The sequence below is a fragment of the Ciconia boyciana genome, chromosome 1 (assembly GCF_034638445.1).
Source record: "Ciconia boyciana chromosome 1, ASM3463844v1, whole genome shotgun sequence".
NCBI lineage: Eukaryota > Metazoa > Chordata > Aves > Ciconiiformes > Ciconiidae > Ciconia > Ciconia boyciana.
In genome coordinates, this window is record NC_132934.1 from 28831123 (window position 1) to 28853467 (window position 22345).

General features: G+C 41.5%; 1 protein-coding gene across 1 annotated transcript in view; it reads right to left on the reverse strand.

Moving 5' to 3' along the window:
• The window catches only part of TES (testin LIM domain protein), a 29070-nt gene extending 7220 nt beyond the window's left edge, over positions 1–21850 (reverse strand). Inside the window, exons 1-3 of the mRNA XM_072861595.1 lie at positions 21699–21850; positions 9587–9672; positions 1091–1343 (exon numbers count right to left, since the gene is read on the reverse strand). Of these exons, the coding sequence (XP_072717696.1) occupies positions 1091–1343; positions 9587–9672; positions 21699–21725 (366 nt within the window). The 5' untranslated portion in view covers positions 21726–21850. The remainder of the gene's footprint in view (positions 1–1090; positions 1344–9586; positions 9673–21698) is intronic.
• Between the last annotated feature and the right edge of the window lie 495 nt (positions 21851–22345).

Genomic DNA, 22345 nt, shown 5'->3' on the forward strand with positions numbered 1-22345 from the left:
CAGACAGGCGACTAAAATAATCTCTACTGTTGTTAGCGACAGTCAAATTTGTCAAAACCAAGGTTCTTTCCATAAAGATTAAGCTCCCAAAACACAGTAGATGGAGACAAAATACAGCAGATGCATTAATTCGCTTCTCCCCAGAGTAAGAGGCAGGCTTTCTTTTAAGCTTTTTACAGAATATAGTTATTACTTCTCAGAGTAAACAGTAATTAATATTTACGCAGCACCTTGTCTTGTCAAACCTATCTAAAACTACTGATCATCAGTATAGCTTTAAAAAGTGGAAGCCGAAATACTTTTCTGGGGCACACAGCCCATTGCAGAAATAATTCTAGCTAAATGAAGAAAAAAGCTCTAGTTTTAATAAAGCAAGAACAAGCCTAAAAATCAATGTGGTAACTGAATGTTAAGTAACAGTCGATTTAGATGCACAAGGTTTGATTAATTCACTGAAAAAGGATATTTTGAGATGTAGGTCAGACATAACATGATTCCGGCACAGATCACACAACACTGCAGTACAGTAAATTAGCAATCAAAGTTTGAAAAGTGAAGCAAAATCCTCCGAAGGCTATCTACCATCTCATTTACTTCAGCTGAAAACATACTGGAAGAGAGTTGCTCTGTCAACACTGACCTTGTTCTTACCATATACAGTAAAAGCTATATCCAAGACTGAGTGTTCCCCTTAACTTTAAACAACGACATAAGTTGTTGTGGGGTTGGTTTTCTTTTTTTTTTTTGCTTTTAAGCCCACACTCCATGCACATTTTTCAAGTGTACTGAAAAAGGCAGGTTAGAGAAACTGGACTCCAGGGACTTAGCAGATAACACTTAATCCTATCTATTAAAAACCACCTCAACTTCCCAGTTCTCAAGAAGTTCCCTAGACAAGCATCCATATCTGCAAGATGACACAGGCAAGACTCGTTAAACAGGCACCGTATTTTCAGTTTTGAGGAGGAAGAAAAGAAGAGGTACACACAGAATGATGACAAGAGGCAAGTTTATCCTTCCAGTAAGCTCTACTTCTCTACCTCCCATCAACTCCTGCCTTGAACATGAAGAAAAAGTGGGTTGGACTTACAAGTGTCTGATTCTGAACAGGAGGAGCCCACTCATAAGTCACAGTATTGATGGATATGTTCTTCTTGGCTGGCACTGGATTAGTCAGTATCATTACATTGCGTTTATACATGGGAATGCCATCATTCTTCAGCTTTGCAATAAGGGTTGTGTATTTTGTATCTTCAAAGAGTTTTCCCACTTTCCGATCTTCCTCATTGCTTGTGAGGACATCATGCTCTTCCTGGCCACATTTGCAGTTGCGGCATATTTTTCTGAAATTTATGGAAACAGCAACAAAGTTAGTCTCAGCTGAAAACTACACTTGACACCAGCTGCATGTGTAGTAACATCACTGGGAACCCAAACCCTTGTTTTCAGTGCTTTGATTAGGGAATACACAAGTTATTCTGCAATACGTCGAACATCTCTTGAGGACATTCTTTATTTCTCCTGTTGTATTACTTACATTCTTTGTTCACAGAGATTATGATCAGATAGGTATCAGTCAAATACACTAACGCATTTTGAATATGATGCTATACCATTCCTTTAGTTACATCTCGGTACTGATCACATACATACATGTCCATTATCACCCACCTACCAGATTTATTATGGGTAGTCACCCATGAGTTAACTTAAATGCATCAACATGATCCCCCCAGCAGTCATTTATTTGGACTTTTAGTTTTTCAGGTTCTTTTTATAACACTCAAAATTACACACACTATACTACTTTCTTCATATACATTTCACTGTATGCATGATATTTGATTATCACAGGGTTGCTATCAAGTGGAAACAAATATTTCCTAGAAATGAAAAAATGCATACAGCCATATATACAGTGTCATTGCATCAAGTTCTGTTCAAAGTTCAGCATTTAAAAGAGAAGATGAAAGAAAAGTGAAAGGCTTATATGGACAAAGCCTTTCAAAGGGCTCTGAACCAAGTCAGAGGTACTCTGGCACGCACTGTACAGAGAATTTTCACAGATAACATCCTTAAAAGGTAGAAGGCTTTACTTAGATATAAATGGTATCCTTTCATATACAACACATTTGAACTCCTTTGATTAAGGGATATTAGATAGCAATTTATTACCTTAAGCATAATTAAACAATTCACATATAATAAACAGAACCTTGGATTAGACAAGCTACTTTAGTATTTATTAATGGCTTCCCCAGAGCTTCAGTTCAAAGCAGTCAGCCACAGTATATGGAAATTAGTGAAGCTGGATGTTAACTAAAGGTTCTTCTTATAGCCTAAGAAAACAGATCAACCTTCTGGATCCCTAGAGTTTGAAGGGGAATGAGTAATATTTTACCCCATTATTTATTCTTCACATAGCGAATAGCATAAAACTACTACCTATAAAATGCTTCTCAACCCTGCTTGCCAAAACCCATTGAACTCTAACATTGTTCTGCATCTTGCTCTCTAAAGTCTTGAAGGCAAGATACACACCTTATCTTAAGGCATCTAACAGGTACATGACAAGAACACTCCATGACTGCAGCAGACCCCTTAGGTGATGGGAAAGGAAGGAATAAGCAGGACCTGCATATAATTGATCATGTGAAGTGATGCACAGCCAGCCCCAAAGATATGCACTACATATGTACCCCCATTTATGATGTGGGGTACTATCATTTCAGTGTGTGAGGGATGCTGCCCTGGTCATGTAATTATACAGCAACCATAAGTTATGGTAACCTAAGTTATGAAGCCCACTCCAAATAAAAATAGCTAACTCTGCAATACAAATAAGTCACTCCATTCTAAAAGCAACTAGCAAAATAAGAGCGTAAGCAGAACAGACTCACTTCGCAACACAAAAAACCTTAAGATATCAATAATTAAAGTAGAAGAATAGGCAGTCTGATGGCTTGTACGATTTCCAGCTCATTTCCACAACAGGAAAGATGCACAGAATATCAGAGTTGATACTTATCTGGATACCTAGTAAACGCTAAGCACTTTGCAATCTCCTAGCTTACCAAAACATTCAAGCATGAACTAGCATTGCCTGTTAAGCCTAAATGCTGTACTGTGCATCTCAAGCACTCGCAGCAGGAAATTGTGTAAGATCTTCAGCAACAGTCTACATGAGTCCTTTACCTAGCTAATACTTAGAGACTATTTATTATACTAATACAGCAATTTATATTCATCTTGCTCATATTTTAAGGTATAATCATATGTACACCTTGTTAACAACTTGCAATTGTGTCTTTGAGATCTAATACTAGGTGACCATATCAGACCTTACTTTTTGCAGGTTTAGCTCATTCTTACATCAGTGACTAAAGTGCACCTATATGCCTCACAGCACACATGTAACTGGAATTCAAGCAGTTAGTCCATTTGAACAATAGTTTATCAGATTTTTCTTCACTTTTTCAAGTTAGCAATAGTAAGCCCCAGTTTTAGTCTTGCCTCTTGACATGATGTGTCTCTGTTCGTTCACCAATGTCATTAGATCATTCTCAGGTAACCTGCACAGACTCATGCAAATAAAGTATAGTCTTGCTGTGCAGAGCTGCTCTGCTTGCAAAACAGACCTCAGTAAGAACAATTCCTATTGTCGTACTGCCTGTGTGGTCACAACAGCAGCGTGACAGTTTGTGCCGCTTTCCCCACTCTGTACAGCATCGAACTGCAGTGAAGCAGCATCGACAGCCTGCAGAGACGAGACCATCCCCAACAAGCTACCGTGGAATTCTTCCCCCGAGACTTTCACATGTGCTGGAAAAGCCACAAGGGCACCTTATTTTTGTTCACGCTACATCATGAAATTGCATATCTATTTTCTAGTAGAGGCGTCTCTCAGAATGCAGAACAGCTTTGAGATCCTGTTTCTAAGTAGGAAAGCACCCTGACTGAACTGCTTTTATCCTCAGTTCCACCTTGAAGGCTTAACATGTTTCACCAATTTCAGTACCGGTGAGAAATTTTCTGTTGTCCTGATAAATGGATGAACAGATAATTGCAGAGAAGTGAAAGCATACAACTTTTCCTCAGGTCCTTCCTGGGTCCCACTGTGAAAGCTTGCATAAAACTACTGTGCTTTATACTTGCATTGAAAAGATTTAGATACTCACTAACCTCCCCCCACTCTGGACTTCCTTAAATTAAGAATTTGAGTCTGTACATTTCAGTCTAATGTTATCTCCTTGCTCTTTCAAGATTAAGTGAATGACTCTTTGCCTACATGCAGTTTGCAAGAAGCTGTTACAGGGGCTATGTTACAAAGTTACACTTGTGGTGGCCCTGGCATTAGAGCTTGTGGATAATTAAGTGTCCAAACGCATCAGAAAACAATCCAGAAAGAATGTGGAGAATGCTGAGTCACAACTGATGTCCACATAGCTCAGTAATTCACAGGAAAATCCCCAAGGCTGCTGCCACTTCCCCTGCTCCTCAGGGCTCCACTGGATTGCAGCCACATGAAGATGTCTGTACACTGCTAACAGCCAAAAAAAGGTTTCCTCTTCTGATTTATAATCCCTTTTCTTGAATAATTTCCAGTCCTAAAAGATATCCAATTTACATTTACACACATAACTCTTCCTGTAGAGTGCTGTTTACAATTTAGTCATACCTTCATCAGTAGCACAGAGTCCTGTTCATTAGTCACTTCTGCAGAAGGGATATGGCCAATTACTTCTACTCAGAATACATCCGCTGGTCATTTCTTTGGCTCCGATACAGTTATCTTACTGAAGTGACCCTGTCCGATTACCTCAAACATACACTTCACAAGTCAGTCTGATAACTGATGCTTAATTTTTACTTTTGGTGTTAAAGCAAACATCTCACATGTCCTAGGAAAACCAGATAGCATTATATACATGTGTGTGTATATGTATATTAGATTTATCTCTTCTGTCTCTACCTAGAAGACAGGCAGTGAGAATTTCTTGTTCTCTCCATCTGCATTGTCAAAAAGATTTTCCCTTCACTTGAGGACACTCAGCAGGATCCCTACTGAAGGAGGCATTAGAGACTTCTGCTTATGTGTTCACAGCTCTCAGGACTTCAACAAAGGAGAGAAATGTTCCTCCAGTCAAATCTCAGCAGTTTGGGAAGCTTTTCCCATTCAAAAAATGGAAGATATGGAGAAAGCTCCAAAATTCATGGAATTAAAAGTTGCATATCACTGTAAAAGACAGATTTAGTAGATTGTGTCTTGCTTCCAGGTCTTGGGTGGGTAGAAAGAGGGAGAAGGAAGGCAAGCAGATTCCATCCTCTTTCCCAGGCTGGCAAATTCCCATGTCCTGAATTTCTACTGACAGCAAGGATCAAAGACTTAAAGTTCCTTCTCCAAAACCAAATGTCAATCCTCCTACTCTTCTATGTTTTGGCATAGAGAGAGGAAGAATAATTCAGATCATGACTCTTCTTACACTGGCTTTGCAGTGGCTCCTAGTGACAGAAGGAGGCAGCTGCAAGCACAGAGGAACCCTCAACAAATATCCAGCAAGTCCTAAGCCTTGTGTCCTCTACACAGAAAGACTAACCTCTCCCCACGATTCCTTCTGTTATGTTTTCTTGCTATTAATGCAGCTATAGTAATTGCAAATGCTTTGAACTGTGCCTCAGTACTTGCCTGACAGCCTTAGTACCAGAAAATGTTAAAGCCAACTTAAATGGCTCTCTGCCTTCCAGGGATTGTATCCACGCAAAGAAGCCAGATGCTGAAAGTGGTCATTCCCAAGCTTAAGATTCTTGTCTCCAAAAGCTTTTTAATATCTTGGCAAGCTGTACTGGAGACAGTTACCCATTCCCTCCTGCTTTTAGCAACTTCCGACTCCTGTCCCCACCTCCCCCTGGTGGGAAACACATTTCCTAAGAGCAAACATTTATCAGAGTAGCAGTCTCTTACAGCCTGCCTACCCTGCTAATTTTGCAGGGGCAGTTTTGCAGTCTGAAAGAAGTCTAACATGTGAACTGAGAAGACCCTGCCCACTGCTGCTGTTACACTTGGACAGAAGCATGATTCTGAGGACAACTTTAAAAGCAAAAGCTATTAACACACTTAAGGCAGGTAGTTGTTCAGCGTTCAGCTACCGTTGTAGACTGTGGCTCTCATTGTATTCATTTTGTGTTCGGCTCACAACCCTGAGGCTTTCAGAACTTCAAAATTTAGGAACAAGTTTTACTAAGGGCTTTGTTTACCACCATTTCTGTACTAGCCCAAATTAATAGTTTGGCACCTGTATAACCATCCCACGCACTGTGCCAAGAATTATAGCACAAAGCACCTAAAGAGCACTTGCCACCCCAGAAAAGATATCTTCCAAATGCTCGCGGTATAGAGGAAGAATGGTATACCAACTCCATGTAATACCCTGCTACCAGATAGGTATACTTGGAATTTTTTTGCGCACTTTCCAATCTGACTCCCCAAAGGCAGAATTGAGGTTCTTTTGTGCAGAAACACACAGAGAAATTACACCTAGCTCTTTGAGGTACAGCACAGTTCTCATGTATCTGACCAGGGAACAAGAATTACGGGATCTGCTGAAGCTCCTCAGCTCCACCCAGGAGAGGGCAGTGTCACCCTTACACAGACCACAGCAAGGACTGCAGCTTGCCCATGCTGCAAACACAACTACTGCCTCACTTACTGTACTGGGTCCAGCTGGCATGCACGTACCTTTCTTCAGTGCCCGTTGGGTGCTGTGTCTTGGATGCGTGGCTAAAACAGCGTTGATAGCACTTCCTTTTGCTGAGCAGTGCTTGCACCGTGTCAGGGCTTACTCTTTTTTGGACTCTATCCCCACCTCGGCAAGTAAGCTGGGGGTGGCCAAGAAGCTGGGAGGGGGCACAGCTGACTCAAATTGGCCACAGAGATACTCCATACCATGTCATGTCATGCTAAGCAATAAGACGGGGGTAGAGGATGAAGAAGGCAGGGTTTCTGACTTCCAAAGTAGCCATTGCTTGGAGACTGGCTGGGCATCAGTCTGCTGGTGGGACATGGTGAGGGACTGCCTTTGCATCACTTGGGCTTTTTCCTCCTCTTTCCTCCACCTGTTAAACTGACTTTATTTCGACCCAGGAGTTCTCACTTTTATTCTCCCTTTTCTCTCCCCCACCCTGCTGTGAGGGTCAGGGAGTGAGCAGCTGTGTGGGTGCTTGGCTGCTGGCTGGAGTCAACCCACCACAGTTACTCTTCCCAACTTGTAACAGTTTCTTTAACTACAATCCCTACTTCAACACCTATCTTTTACAGAGACACAATAGTGAAATTAGTGATTAACCTTGAACTGCTCCCGATCATTCATGTTATAGAGACTATATTCTGTCCACTTCTGCTATAGTTTGCTTCTACTTAGAAGAGAGTTTCAGATTTTAAGGATGACATGACTAAGTGAACAGGTATTAGGGATCCATCCCTTTCTGTTCAAGTGGTGGAATCCCAAAATCTCTGTATCATGCAAAACATATATTAATATATTTTTTTTCCTTTGAAAACTGTTGACACAAGACTGATTTCAGACTTCAGATTCACACCCTTCCTGTCTGCAGTAGCGGCTCCGCTGGAGAAACAGCTATTTTCTAACCCATTCTTGAATTGCCTCAATGGCTAACTTTTCAACTACTTTGGAGGTACGTGCCACATTTGTCTGACACCAAGAAGATGCTTCTTAGACTACTTCCAGCAACCCTATCTACCTGGCCTATCCTATATAGATTAGATTTCCAAATTAAACCTTAACTAGAGATCCACTGTTTTTATGTCTTTTTCTTTCTTGCTTTTTAATCCACTGCTGTCTACAGGCTCTTGCTTTCTAGGACAGACAGTGCTCTGACAAGCTACATATTCAGGACCTGGCACAATAAGCCCTAACCACAAGAACATAGTGAAATGCATATAAAGAAAACCACACACAAAAACCTCCAAATACACACACAGAAGCAGACACATTCTAGCTCGGTAAACATGCTATTACATGACTAAATAACTTTAGACATTTTGTATCTTTTTATCCCAAATTCTTCCCTGTTTAAGAATAAGCTAGGAATTACAAGGTCTCTTAATAATAGGAACTAAGAAAAAGAGGGCAAAAAGGAAGAGTTGAGAAAAAGTTAAATGGCCTAGTCCTTTTTTCTCCGTGACTTGTGATTTCCACACACTGGCTCTAAACAAAGATCTTTCTCTCAAGTAGGAAGTGACATAATTTCTCATCTAACCATGGATAAACAACACTACTTACTCCTGCAAAAATTTTTATTATGTTTTATTGAATTACCTACACATTAACTGTGTTCTATTTTTCTAGTACCTCTACATGAGTCCCCTCAGCGACTGAGGGCATATTGAAAAAGTCTTTCCATAAATTAATAATTTCCTCTATCTTTAGAGGATCATGTTTGTTTACTAGTGTATTACCACTTCTTGCTCCATGTCATTATTTGTAAGTTGTTTCTATAGTTACATATTACAGATACATAACTGAGAAGCTAGATCCTCATCAACTTATAGCAAGTTTTTGCTATGGTCTGTTTCTCTGGTTATTTTCTAAATTGAGTCTCAGCTGCAGTCAAATGCTTACTTAGGTAAAGATGTAAAATCTCCAGGCCTTATCCGCACCTGATGCCACTCTGGCTGGGATGTAAAGACTACCTTAAAAAGCCCCACAAAATAAAACCCTACTTCAGGTACAGTTATGACTGTAGCTAAACAGCATTGGTGAAATGTAATCGTTGTCACTGCTAGCATGTGCTAGTGCTGCTAACAATTGTTTATTTTTATGTCCTTTGCAGGCTGTTCCCTTTAAGAGGGATTTTTATAAATCAGAATCACTAAGCTATATCTTAAAGCACACCCAGTATAATCAGTGAACTGAGCTAGCTAGACATATACTTTAAGGTTTCAGTAAGACAAGAAACGTCTTAAAGGAATACAACATTTCTGCAGAAGTAATGGCATAGACTATAGCATAGCCTATTTACTGCAGCTATTATCAGCTCATCAGCTCTTACTAGTTTAGGAACAGTGCATCATCCAAGGCCAAGTACTATCTAACTTACTTGAATTATGACACTTCTTCCCTCTCTAAGTCATTTGTAGATGTATACAAAGTTCAGCATCTTTTCAACATAGATAAGATAATTTTACCTAAAATCTCAGATCAAAGCTTATGTATTTGGTCAGGAGCTGAGAAAGCATTTTGTTACTCAGATAAAGCACACTTCTTCCCTGTCATCTCTCTTACTGTAGGGATAGAGATGTTTTTACAAACTTACTTCAACTGTTTATTAAGCAAATGCTTCAGTAGAAGTACTACCATTGACTTCAGTGCAGATGAAATGTATGTTCGTAAGTGATTACATACTTAAACACTGTTGTAATGCATCTGAGAAGCCCTGGCCCTGAACTTAGACACAGCTTCTTTAAAGCACCTGAATAGTTTAATTGAAAGGGAGAACAAAAGCAGTATACATGTGTCAAGATCTGCAGTGCCAAGTCACAGCTTAAGAGACATCTGGTGTCACTTACCTCCAGAAATGAAGCTCAAATCCTTCACACTTATCCTTGCATTTTAAGCAGGGGGCACCAAATCCTTGCTCATGGCCCAAGCCCATCTGTGTACAGAGCAAGATGACTACAGTCAGCTTCAAGAAATACGCTGCATGAACGATCTTACTGCTGCATTTATAATCTACAATCCACAACTAAAGCAAAAGATTAAGCATTTGACTAGGCCGACATCAGGACAGTATTCTGGGGTCCACTCACCTTTCTACTGTAGGTACATAAGTGACAGTGTTCGCACAAGCTTGTTCATAGGGTTGAGCTAGCAGGCAGAAAGTCAGCCTTAGCCAAAACCAAGTATTTTTCTGGTGACTTGTCTCCCTAGCCCAGCTTGCTCTGCAAGCTTCACACAAGGGAAGCAGCAGATTCTTTGCAGCCCTTCCTTAGGTCTGTGGCTGTGAAACCACAGCAAGTGAGGCCATAAGACCTCAAAGGACATTTAATCCAGCTGTCAGGACAAAGTAATTTGCAGTATATGACTTGGCAAAATACAGGAGATCAAGAAATAAACAGATCCCACATTTATATGCACTAACCTGGGCATCTGATAGGAATAAAGAAAACATCTAAGTGATTTGTCTAATTCCCAAGTATATTTGAGACTACTCTGATAGTGATAGAGAGCAGAACATACCCTTTACAATTATGTTTCAGCTGGACTAACACTGGCTTACTTTCCAAGGAGAAAGAAACAGCACAGTTTATGAAAGCAATGACCATAAATGATATGCAAAGGGTTTTCACTGTGAAAAGATTAAAAGGACAGATGACCAATTCATAATGCAGAGGAAATATGAGAAGATATATAAACCAGCACAGAGTAAAGGCCAGGTATTCACACAACATATCAACACATCAGCAGTTAACTGAGTAACAGCCACTGGAAGTTCAAGGTGAAAAATAGACACCAAGCACCATCACTTATGCATTCATATAACACAGTAAATTTAAAATGCCCCACTCCAGCTCTGTAAACCTCTGGGGAACATTGCTCTTGCATCAGACGGATGAAGGACCATGGAACTGTGGCCACGGTTGGGTGTGCAGGCTCATGCCCACCATGCAGAGGGGAACCCATCCCACGCTCCCACCCACCACCCCAGCAGCGTGAGGAGCACTCCCGGTTAGCTGTAGGCAGATGCAGTGGGAGGGATGGCCATTGCAAAGGAGACAGCTCACCTCCAGTTTCGCTTTTACCATGAATGGAAAGTGAGCTAGAGCTGACAAGTTCTGGTATTAATCTTAGTTCTGGCAAGAACAATACAATACCAGGGTTAAAACTGTAGCGCCACATCTAATTATTACTTAAGAAGTTTGCGATTTACTCTGAGAAGTCATACTGCTGCTGCCGTATGTACAAGGATATAAATAGCTCAACTTCCAACTTGTTTCTGTCCAAAATGAAGGAACAGATTATTCACAAACCACTTGCTCAACACAGAACACATTATAAGATGCAGGGAATACCATGTTTTCAGTTATTTTATAATTTGAAGGATCACTGCCTCTACAGTCATTAGACATCCCTGAGGAAATTACAAAACTTTCCTGCAGATTATGGTCTATTTAGGGAGAAGAGATACTTTGGCAGCTATTAAGCTACTGCTTGCAACTGCAGGGACGGACAGAGGGACACGAAATTATTTCTTCCTTCCTTATCTGGAAGAAGAAATACAAGCCTGCTGTGATCGTGGCGACATCTTTATCAGCCTAACGGCTTAAGAAGTTCACATGCTATAGGCGTGAACCTGAAGCCAGACCAGCAAACATCTAAAATAAACATAACTTTAAAGATTAAGTTCTCTTTCATCAACTACATTTTTGTCTATGTTGGATATATAAAGCTAACGGGTTAATAAAAGTTCATCTCCACTGAAGATGGGTGTTTACAGGGGTCTTCTCATCTGGAATCCAGAGCTCTGCCATACGTACACTGTACCTCATGCACACACACCGTATATCAGAAAACAACTGAGGCCTCTTGTCGAGTCATACAGGAAGAGAACAAAGTGTTGGTCAGGATGCTCTCTAAAGAGAAAGAGGAAGCTAAAGCAACACAAAACAATTGCTTTTTCAGCACAGGTTGGTTTTTGTTTGGGGTTGGTTGTTTAGCTTTTTTTGGTTGGTTTTTAAAATCATCCTCCCTAAAAAGCTGTTAAACTTAAAACATGCTTGCACTGCCCTACTGCCTCCTTCCCACCACCCCCCCCAAAGAAAAAGTAAAGCCAACATTAACCCATTCTCTCTAGCTGCTACTTCAGCTACAAACTGGCATTACTTCTTTATGCTTGGGCTCTCCCCTCCTTTACAGAGAGGGGAAGGGGGAGAAAGGGGAATAATGATAATTGTATTAGTGTTGTAATTAGAAGGCTTAGAAATCTAGGATCACTTGTGTATAGAGTGCTGTTGTACAGTACACAGAGAAATAGCCTTAACATTTCAAGAATTCCCAAAACAAAATCTGAAATGCAAGTAAGAAGATGAAAATGTTTTTTGCAATTTTTTAATGTATAGTTTCCAAACCTCCTAAGATTTAAGGGCTTTTTAAAGCTAAAAATACATCTCCAGAAGCAAATTAAGGAGAGGAAATATCTGCTGTCTAAACATTCCATCCAAAACATACTCCCTCTCCAGACTAAGTGGACAACAACCAGCCAGCCTACTTCATCTTCACAACCAGAAGTCTCAGTGCAGATTTCTTTGGAAATACAGGATTCCATATTCCCTCCCCAGTAATAAAGAGCACATCATTAAGTAAATGCTTATGCAGCTTGAGGCAAATAAACTGAATTAGCAAACAAGATAGACTTGTTTTGAAATGTATTTCTTGGTTTGCTGCAAAAAAAGAAAGAGGGGCATGACCTTTCTATATGCAAGGTCTGGTCACCTTATGGAAAAGGTTTAGCTCAAAACTAAGGGACACACTGAGAACCGAATTAGACACGATTCCAGATGCGCACACAGCCCTACCTTTGTTCTAACAGAGAAGCTATGTGGCTGCTTGCCAAAAATAAAGATATAAAATAACAATAGTCAAACTCAAAAGCACTGTGTGCTATCTAACAGTCAGTGCATGTCATATATTCCTCCGCAGCACTGTAGCAGGACCCGTTTCAGCGGTAAGGAAGCCTCAGAAGTGACTGTTTCCTCATCAGCAGCAAATTCTGCTGTAATTTGGGAAATTCAGAGAGCCTAAAGCTGCAGTGTGCTTCTTCACTGCTGTCGCCTATGTTTAAGCACTCCAAAGGACACAGCCGTCTCCGTGTTGGAGCACCCGGAGATACGGAGCAGGCCGAGCACACACTGGAGCAGGAACGCATGTCTCAGAACAGGAGGGAATCCGTGTTCCCCATAAATGGAGTTATGGGAGAAGTGGCACAGATAGGTCAGCTGAAATACTGCCAGAAGAAGGTTCCTGCCTTCCTACTGCCATTAATTTTCATTTTACAGGAAAAGCTATCCAAAACCATCTGGTATTACAAACATACGCAATACAGATTTAAATAGTCTGAGTACGGAAGATGATATAAATGACTGAGATCTTCCATCACATGCTGCTTTCAAGATTAAATAGTCCTCAAGGGCAAATAATTTTAAATGGTTACAGCTACGTGAGAATTACTGAAAGACTGCCCCATTTCAGTTCAGACTGGAATCCGGTGTCAAAAGTTGTTTATCATTACATTAAAGAGCCATCTGTAGAAGCTTATGTCATCTTAAAAACCCAAATGGTCCAATTCAAGTGTCTAATAGTTTGTTCAGATGGGCAAGAGAAACACAGCAGTTGCTAGAAATAGGCTTATCAGAAGGGTTTATTGTTAAATTTATTGAACATGACCAAGAATGAAAGTACAACAAATCCTGTGTCTCCCTCCTCTTAATTTAAACCTGCCAGCAAATGTTGAAGTCCTGCTTTGTTGCAATTTTAGAATACTAATTTCAGAATTTGTATTCTGTAAATACAGCAGATTTCACAGACCATCAGACAAAACACCTCCCCACATGGGATGCTATTAAAAAAATAAATCGTGGACAAATAGATTATGCATGTAGAGGTAGATGGCCAGTTTAGTCTGCAGGCCAATATAAACGCAATTATATTTTGTCAGCTACAGTTTCTCTTATGTGGTAAAATATGGATAAGTTTAACAAGTTAGTTCCTATGTGGAATGAACTGTGCTACAGTTCACAGCGCTGGTAAAAAAAATAATGTTGTGATGAATGGAGGATTAGCTTTTTAATAGTTAAAGTGTAATCTCACAGAACAAGATTATTGTTGATGGTTACAGGAAAAACAAAGATAAGCCCTAAGAAATCTTAGATGAATTAAAGCATAAGACAGAGCAGTAGTTTTTAAAGCTTGCCTCTACTTGCTTTTAATAAGCATATATTATTTTAAGTTGAAAGGGCTCTCTGGAGGTCACCCAAATGCCCATGAAGAACAAGTGCAATGAAATCAGATTTGCCCAGGGCCTTGTCCAGATGCAGATTCAACAGCCCATTACAACATCGGACCACACAGAGGAAAGAAAATCTATATGTTTAAGCAGAATTTCTCACATTGCAGCTTCTGCCTGCTGTCTCTCATATTATCACTGTACCATGACTAGAGTCCGATTCTCTTTTCTATTCCTTCCCACTAAGCAGCTGGACACAAACAATATTAAGACTATCCTGACAGAGTTCCACTGGAAGTCTTTAATTATTTTAATAGTTACCATTTAATAGTCATCACACCCAGCAGAAATACAGCCCTCAAATAAAACTAGCTGCTCCGATCTTCCTGTCCCTTTACAAAGGAGCCCCTGGGGTGCAGTGGTAAGAAAACCACTGCAGAAGCTCCACTTGGCATTTCTAGGTCTGCCTCCCACAAGATTTCTTTTACCTCTTGTCCCACCAAAAGACTAGAGCTAACTCGGGTCTTGGCTCCTTTTCCTTCCTCCCCCTGAGGGGACTCCTGTACCACCAGACAGGTGAGCTGCGTTATTCTTTCACCTTGCCCCAGACAGTAAGACACAAAACCAGTACTTAGTCCCTGCAGAAGACCAGAAGTCATTCCATTGTTTGAGACCTCTCCAGAATTTGAAGAGTTGTGGCTATACAGTGAGAAAATTGTCATTAGTGGGCTGCGATAATTAACAGTGAGTCCCAGAACAGACTTAAATCCTCTTCACTGTCCTTTTTGCAGATTTTTCTCCTGTGCCCTTGAGTGCTTCAAGGGCAGAAGTGATGCTAAAGCTGTTCTTGGATTTAGCATGAAATCCCAGGGATCTTCTGGTTTGATGATTACCTAACTATTGATCCATTTAGATATTTCAGGGGCCACATCAAGTGATACTGTTTCCCATTTCCAATGTAGGCTTGAGAAAAAGACCAGCACAGCACAACAGAATGGATTTCTGGCATATCCTAATGTATCTTAGGAACTGCCAAAGAAGTCAAGGTAAAGCCAAGTGTGCAAAAAAAAACAACCCCAAAAAACGTGAGAACAAGACACACCAGAAATCTCATGTGCTGTGCATGCTTTATTGCTGAGACCTGATCTTGTATCACTGTCTGTACCAGCAGAAGTCTTCTCCAGTAGGGAAACACAACAAACTGGAAATTAAAATAGGTTACAGCATTTAAACTTTAAAAACAGAACAGTTATGTTATTTCTTATGATTCCAGAATGAAAAAACACCAAACACAAGACATGATTATATCTAGACAATGCTCTTATAAGACTAGAGACACTGTATGAGGAGAGAGAAAAAAGTTTCATCTGTAGTGAAAAGCACTATCCCACAGACCACTCTATATTTGTTATTATTTAACATGTCCATTAAAATTGATGGCAAGTCTGTCCTAGCTTTTTTTAAATATGCATTTAGATCTAGGGAAAAGTTGACTGGGATTAAGATGTAGAAGCTTGGGTAAGGAAGTCCATTTGCACAGAAAGAAGGATGCCAAAAAGTGGTTGCACCCAAGAAAAATATTTGAAAGACGATCTGGGCAGAAGAATAAACCAAGGAGCTGCAGCAGTCTATGATAGTACAGAAGTACTAAGAATTTATTTTATTGTGATGTCTTCAACTAAACATCAGACAGCTTAAAATATAAATATTCAAGACACTGCTATACAGTCTACTACCAAAAGACTAACAGCTATTAAAGATCTCAGCTGGACAGAAAACAAGTGGTGTTTATTCACAAAGTCCAGTATTATGCTACCTAAGTTTGAATGCAGTTGACACATGCTATAACACTGTCTGTAAACCTCCAATACAGCACTATCCATCACCCAATGCTGCAGAGGCATTTTCACAATACTTGTGTATTTTGTTTTGACATCAGCAACAGTTGCATCTTCTAATATTAGGTTTTCAGAAGCAGACATGGAAATCTACATATTCACTTATTAGGAACTTTAGTCATGCAGGAAAGTGCATGTTTTTTTTCAGCCAGTGCTTTTAGAAGCTGCAGCTAGACAGCCTCAGACTGAAAACAAGATACAAAAGGAGGATTAGGCAGACTTTAAAAAACAAAAAGACCAGAAACACACGTACGGCAGTACCAGAGTACAGTTACATCTGATGTAATCTGGAATTGTCATGACAGAGGCCTCCTTACTCCCTTGACTCTTGACCCTATTCATTTGACCAAGTCCAAGATCCTAGATAACAGGCGTGACAAGATCTCATCTTCACAGCCCTACTATTCCCGCAGGTCTCCAGCACCTAGAAGAACCTCACCAACTCTTCACATTAGTGGAAAGTATGTATTAGGGGTTTTTTACATATACACCCTATATAAAACAAATGTATGTGTGCATGTATATTATATATACACTCCAAACATGTATATCTATTTAAGAGATTATAAAAATACAATTAACTACAGTACAATATATATATTTACATCCATCCCATTACATCTGTAAACTCGGTATCTGCTAGGAGGAAGCCATTCATTTGCAAGAATTGTTCCGTATACCTGCTTGAGGTAGAAAAAAAAGTGGTTTCAAACAATTTTTACAAATAAAGTTTCCTTCACAATTGCTACTCACCATTATTATTATTTTACTTAGAGAAAAGGAAGAAAATTTCTTCTATTTCCAGGAACACTTGCAGAAACAGACATTTGTGCCTTTAATGACAGAATACTTTTAAGTTAAAGTTAGTTTTCCATCTCACTGTTTAATACTTGACATATAAATTATGCTTATTAAGGAAAGTTTCACCTAATCTTAGAAGTCATGCAGCCCTGTATCCATGGAGATTCTTGGTTTGCTATTCAGGCATTTAATGATATTTTAAGGTCAAACACCTGGGGAGTACTTTCACCAGAAAAAAAAGTCGAAAAAGTTTAATTTAGCCTTGCCATCTTTGCCAAGCTGATATCCAGGAATGACAGACAAAAAGTAACTAGGGGTGTGCCTTCAGACAGGTGTTCCAGAAAACTATTCACATCAATATTTTGAGAGGAAAAATCCCACCACAACATATGCAGGAAGCAGTTACTCAGTTTCCTTGTTAACAAAACTCAAGTAGTACCTCTCATCTCCATGCTTGTTTTCATACTTCTTGCAGGCAAAACTCACCCATGAATAGATTTGTATTTCCTTGATTGTACTATACATAAGGAACAGCAAAAGCGCTCTACTATCCTGGGTTTCCATGGCAGGAACACCAAAACAAACAGTGACATCAACAGGAAGCGTAGCCCAGCAGATAGTACTAAATCATGCTTTGCAAAACACGAAAAAGTTGACTTTGCCCCTATACATACTTTACTCACCATGCATTTATCAAAGAGCATTACAGTTGTTGACTTAATGATGTCTAAAGCACTCCATGTTTGGTTTTCCACTGTAACAGAACAACCGAGTCTCACGCCCATAGAAAAACTAGGCAGATGTTCCACATTCAAGAAGTTGCACCTCTTCCCCCCAAAACACTCCCCTGCCCCTTCACCACTGCAATCAAAGTTCCTTTCATAAAGGAAGTATTATACTGTGAAAGCTTATACCCAGCAGACTCGCTGCCAGATTCTTTTCTCTAGTGAAGCACAAGACGATGCTGCCAGCAGGACTGCAAAGCAGGACCATGACCTGCTGATTCATTTTACAAAGTTCAGGGAGGTGACAGACAGGGCAGGAATCCAGACTAGCAGAACTTTGTTCCAACAGGGTCTTCAACAAAAAGCACTAAATCTTCATTTTTCCTATACCCTCAAAGCAAGGTTGGAGAACACAGCATATATTGTATTTGGGAGAAATAGTGGTCGGTTTGTTGCACAAGTGCTTTTCAAGCTGGAGCTACTGTTTTTAGGCTTCAGCTCTGTTATGCAATCTCTTTTTATATACAAAGCTATCTTAGTGATCCTCAAATGCAACAGCAAATCCAATTCCTCCCAAGAAAAAGGAGAAAACTGTACAGTCAGCCTTGAACTCCTCATCTCCTTTAGAGGGAGAGTGTAACAGACAGTAAGGAATTGGACTTGGGGTTTACATTGTAGCTAAAAAGACTGTGGTGCAACTATATTTTCCCACACTATTCACTGCCAGAATATATGCCAGAGTTATTTTACATTTTTAAGAAGCACAGTGACCTGACTGCAAAAAAGTTACACGTTATTCCGTATATATGTACATGTTGCACATATATTCTCAGTGCTGAAAATGCAGTGTGAAATTTGTGTTTCTTGCAAACTGGTTTTCTCTTACAAGACAGCAAATATATAAGCTATTGGCTGCTAAAAGGATGGGCTTGAAATTGTGGCAGGTGGGACAATAGTGCTTCCTGCTGAAGGACAGGTAGGCTGTTTCAGTCCTAGTGGGCTTGTACCAGAGGGGAGGCAATTCCTGTCACATGAACTGTGCTAGAACTGTTAAATGTTGGGGGAAAAAAAAAAAAAGATATCAACACTGAAAACAGTCTTTCCTGAGCCAGTTCAGAAGTGTCCTTTCTCTTCATACAAACCCAGACACATAGATATAAATGCACTATTCATGTATATGTGCATGTTTTTCTCCAGTACAGTACCAGCCCCTTGAAAGCCAAGGGCAGCTTTCCAGAGAGACAATGCAGAAGCTCACAACTGAAGAACAGACTCATGGACTACTGACACTTGGAGAAGTCTTAGAAATGTCACCTGGGAAACTTTATCTCTTGAGTTTTCTAGAAGCAGAAAACAGCCCCATTATTTTACCCTGTGCAGTTATACATTAGCAGTTGTGGGTGGGGGAAAAAGTTGTTCTTTTACAGTATCAGCTGGGTATCTGAGCCCCCACACCACACCCTGCTCCACTGGGCATTCATTTCCCTCTGCTCTATGGAATACTAGGCTTACAGAACAGCCAACTTCTAAACTCAGACTTTGAGTTCAGAGGAGTAAGGGAATGGCAACTTATTTGGGGACAACGTGGCAATTCCTGCTTTCTTCTGCTCAGTCTTCTTGAAACTTCTACCCAACAGGCAGGTCAGCCACTCATTAGTCCCTAACATTTACCTTCATTTGCCAGGCAGTAAATAGGTACAAGTCACTAGAAAAGAAAAAGTTAACATAAGGTAGCAAGCAGATTTTGTGAAATGATTCACATTACTTTGACCCAGGGTGCAGGACAAAGACAGGGTGAGAACCACAATGTGTGGTTAAGTAATCCATTACTGCTGATGGACTAAAAATCTGATAGGGCCATCTCCACCTAAAGGCAAGCTTCTCTTAATGGCCAAGTGGTTTACTGGTTTTGGTAAACTTGACTGGAAACTTCCCAGAATGTTCTTCCACCTTTCAAGAAAGGGGGAAGTTGGCAAAGAGACAGAAGTAAAAGATAAGGAAACAAACAGGTTGAGAATAGGAATGAAAGGATGGAGAGATTGAAGACCTGCAACCTTTGCAGAGTTGATGTGAACTGTTATTCATTCATTGCGGTATACAAGATCTGAAGAAGTTTTGATTAAGTAAATATCAATAGTCAAAAAAGAAAAGGATTTAGTACCAAACACACTGGTACATAGCAAAGCTTCCCAGTTCTCCCTGCATTGACTTGTCACAGATCCTTGTCTGTTCTCTTGGGAAGTGAGCTTCACCCAAGTTATAAAGAGAAAGAAGGTGATGAGGAGATATGAACAAGGGAGGGGAGACAGAGGAAGAACAGAAGTAGTTTCCTGAACATACATATAGTAGAAACAGAGAAAACGTGAAGTTCTTCACATCATAAACATCTCTTCACTGTATTAATAAAGCTGAACAGAATAGAAAATACAAATTACTTTCTACAAACAGAGCTTTGCTGGTTTCTTTTGTGGCACCAGCTTCTGCATCTCTTTGAGCAGGTTCAGAAAAGTCTTCAGGAATCTTTGAAGTTGATGAAGGAGAAAAGATGACCAAAGAAAAGCATGACAAAAATAGTCAGATAAAACTTACAACACACACAACTACCCAGTAATTACAGTGCAATTTAAAGTGGATGTTCAGCAACTACAAGTTCACTCAAACCAAGCCTCCACTATCAGTTATCAGTATTTCACAGCAAATATTTATTTTCTCTTTAAATGAAGAAATTCTGAATAGGAATGCTCTATCTTGCACAAATATGCATCTCTCCCCTCCTGGAGTTCAAAAAAACCTTTCAGTGAACAAGCTCTGTGACGCAGTCAAGTTTAAGTTTTAAAACATGCTTAGAAAATATAAACAAATCTACTCAAGAAGCTTGTTTTCATTACATACAAGAAGTCACACAAAGGGGACAACCCTGTGCACATGACTAGCTTCTGAAGATAGTGACAGTACTTAGCTACACCCATCTATACACTGATAGCCTAACATTGACTGAGGAATGAGACATGTAGTTTCTCCAAACCAGGACCCTCATCCAGGTGACATCATCACATGGTGATATCACTCAGAGAAAGCTGTAACTCAAGGCTAACCTGCTTCAATAGGATTCAGCCTTGACTTAATGGGTAGCCTTCCACGCTGCACAACTACTTCCATATCTGGGTCAGTTACTAGCTTGCAAGTTGGAAAAGCATACAGGTATACAAAAGCACATACGCATACTTTAAAACAAGTTACTACCCTTAAATATAACAATTCAGGAATACATACCACACATGTCCATACAATGTACATTTCAAAAGACTAGTTTTGATATACCAAAGAGGGTTACATACAGATTTAACCCATGTTCATATGCAAAGCTCCTTCTGCCTTTATCAAGTAGCCTCCTAACATGTACTATAAAGATGTTCTTATTAAAAGAGTCATTGCTTAAGTGCTGAATTTAATTTGCAGAAGCACTAGAAGCAAAGATTCAGAGGTGCGTCCCACATGAAATCAGTTTTACATATGAAGTTTTAAATAGCGAGTTTTGGAAAGAGAACTAATACAATTGGATTACTTATCACTTTCTGTTACTTATCCTTCACTGCTTGCCAGTTTGACTCGAAACTAACTAGTCAATATGCCTTAAAAAACCCCAAACCCTAAGTTTCTGTCTCAGGAGGGTAATCCATACAAACGCTGACAGCACATTTGTAATGGGCTAGTCACATCAAAGGTCAGAAATTGATCTTCAGCATACCCACGAACAGCATTCTGGTTGCATGTAATTTAGGTTTCGCACATACCTACACACACAGAGCACACACCTGAACGCAATTAGACCACAGCTCCTTCGGGGGACACATGCTTTTACTTAAAAGACAGCAGTGCTTGCACACAGGACGGGGGTACCCGCCTGGCTACCCGGAGAAAGAGCCGCAGCCTCTTAATCAGCGCCGGGAGCAGGGGAGAAGTTTTTTGCTCCGCTCGAGGGCGAGGCAGCAGGCGGTCCCTTGGCAGGCGGCTCTGCCTGCCTCTCACCTTGCCCCCTCACCCTCTGAGAGGGGGCGATGGAGCCCGAGCGGGAGGAGCAGGGCGCCGGGAGGTCGCACCGCTCCGCGGCCGACCCCAGCGCTCGGGGCGCGGCTCCAGCGGAGTCCCCGCCGCGGGCGGCAGCGGCGAGGCCAGTCCGCGGCCGCCACTCCCTGGGCAGGCGGACGCCGCCGGCCGGCGGGGCAGGTTACTCAGCGGGCAGCCCCCACCTTACCTTTTTCACTTTACTCTCCAGGTCCATGCTGCCGCCGGGCCGGGCCGGGCCGGGCCGTGCTCCGGAGCGGGGCGTGAGGCAGCTCCCGGCCGGCGACGCCGGGCTGCGGTGCGCAGAGCCAAGGTGGTGGAGGAGGTGGAGGTGGCGGTGGTAGTAGCAGCAGCCGCCGCCGCCGCGCTCAAACTTCCGCTGCCCTGCGGCAGTGGCTGCCGCCGAACAAAGGCAGGGCGGCAGCCAATCCCCGCCCGGCCGCCCGCCGCCCGCCAGCCAATCGCCCGCCGCCGCCGCGCCGCCCTGCCCGCCCCGCCTGCCCTGCCCGGCCCGGCCCGGTGCCGGCAGCGCAGGGGAGGGGAGGGGGCCTGCCGGCGGGCAGGGCTTCGGAGCCGTCCCTGGCGGGGATACGGTCATGGGGAAGGCATTTGCTGGCGCGGCGGTTTACCTTCGAGTACAGACGCCTGGAAACGCCGTGCCTCCCGGAGGAGGGAAAAAAAATAAAATCTCGGCCGCTAATGATTTATCGACATGAGTGGGAGGCGGAGGCGAGAGCGGGCGAGTCCTCGCCTTGCCGGGGCGGTTCCCTCAGCGACTTGTAGACAGTGCCGTGCCCGCAGGGGCCGGGTCCCAGCCTCCGCCGTCCTGCTGGCGGC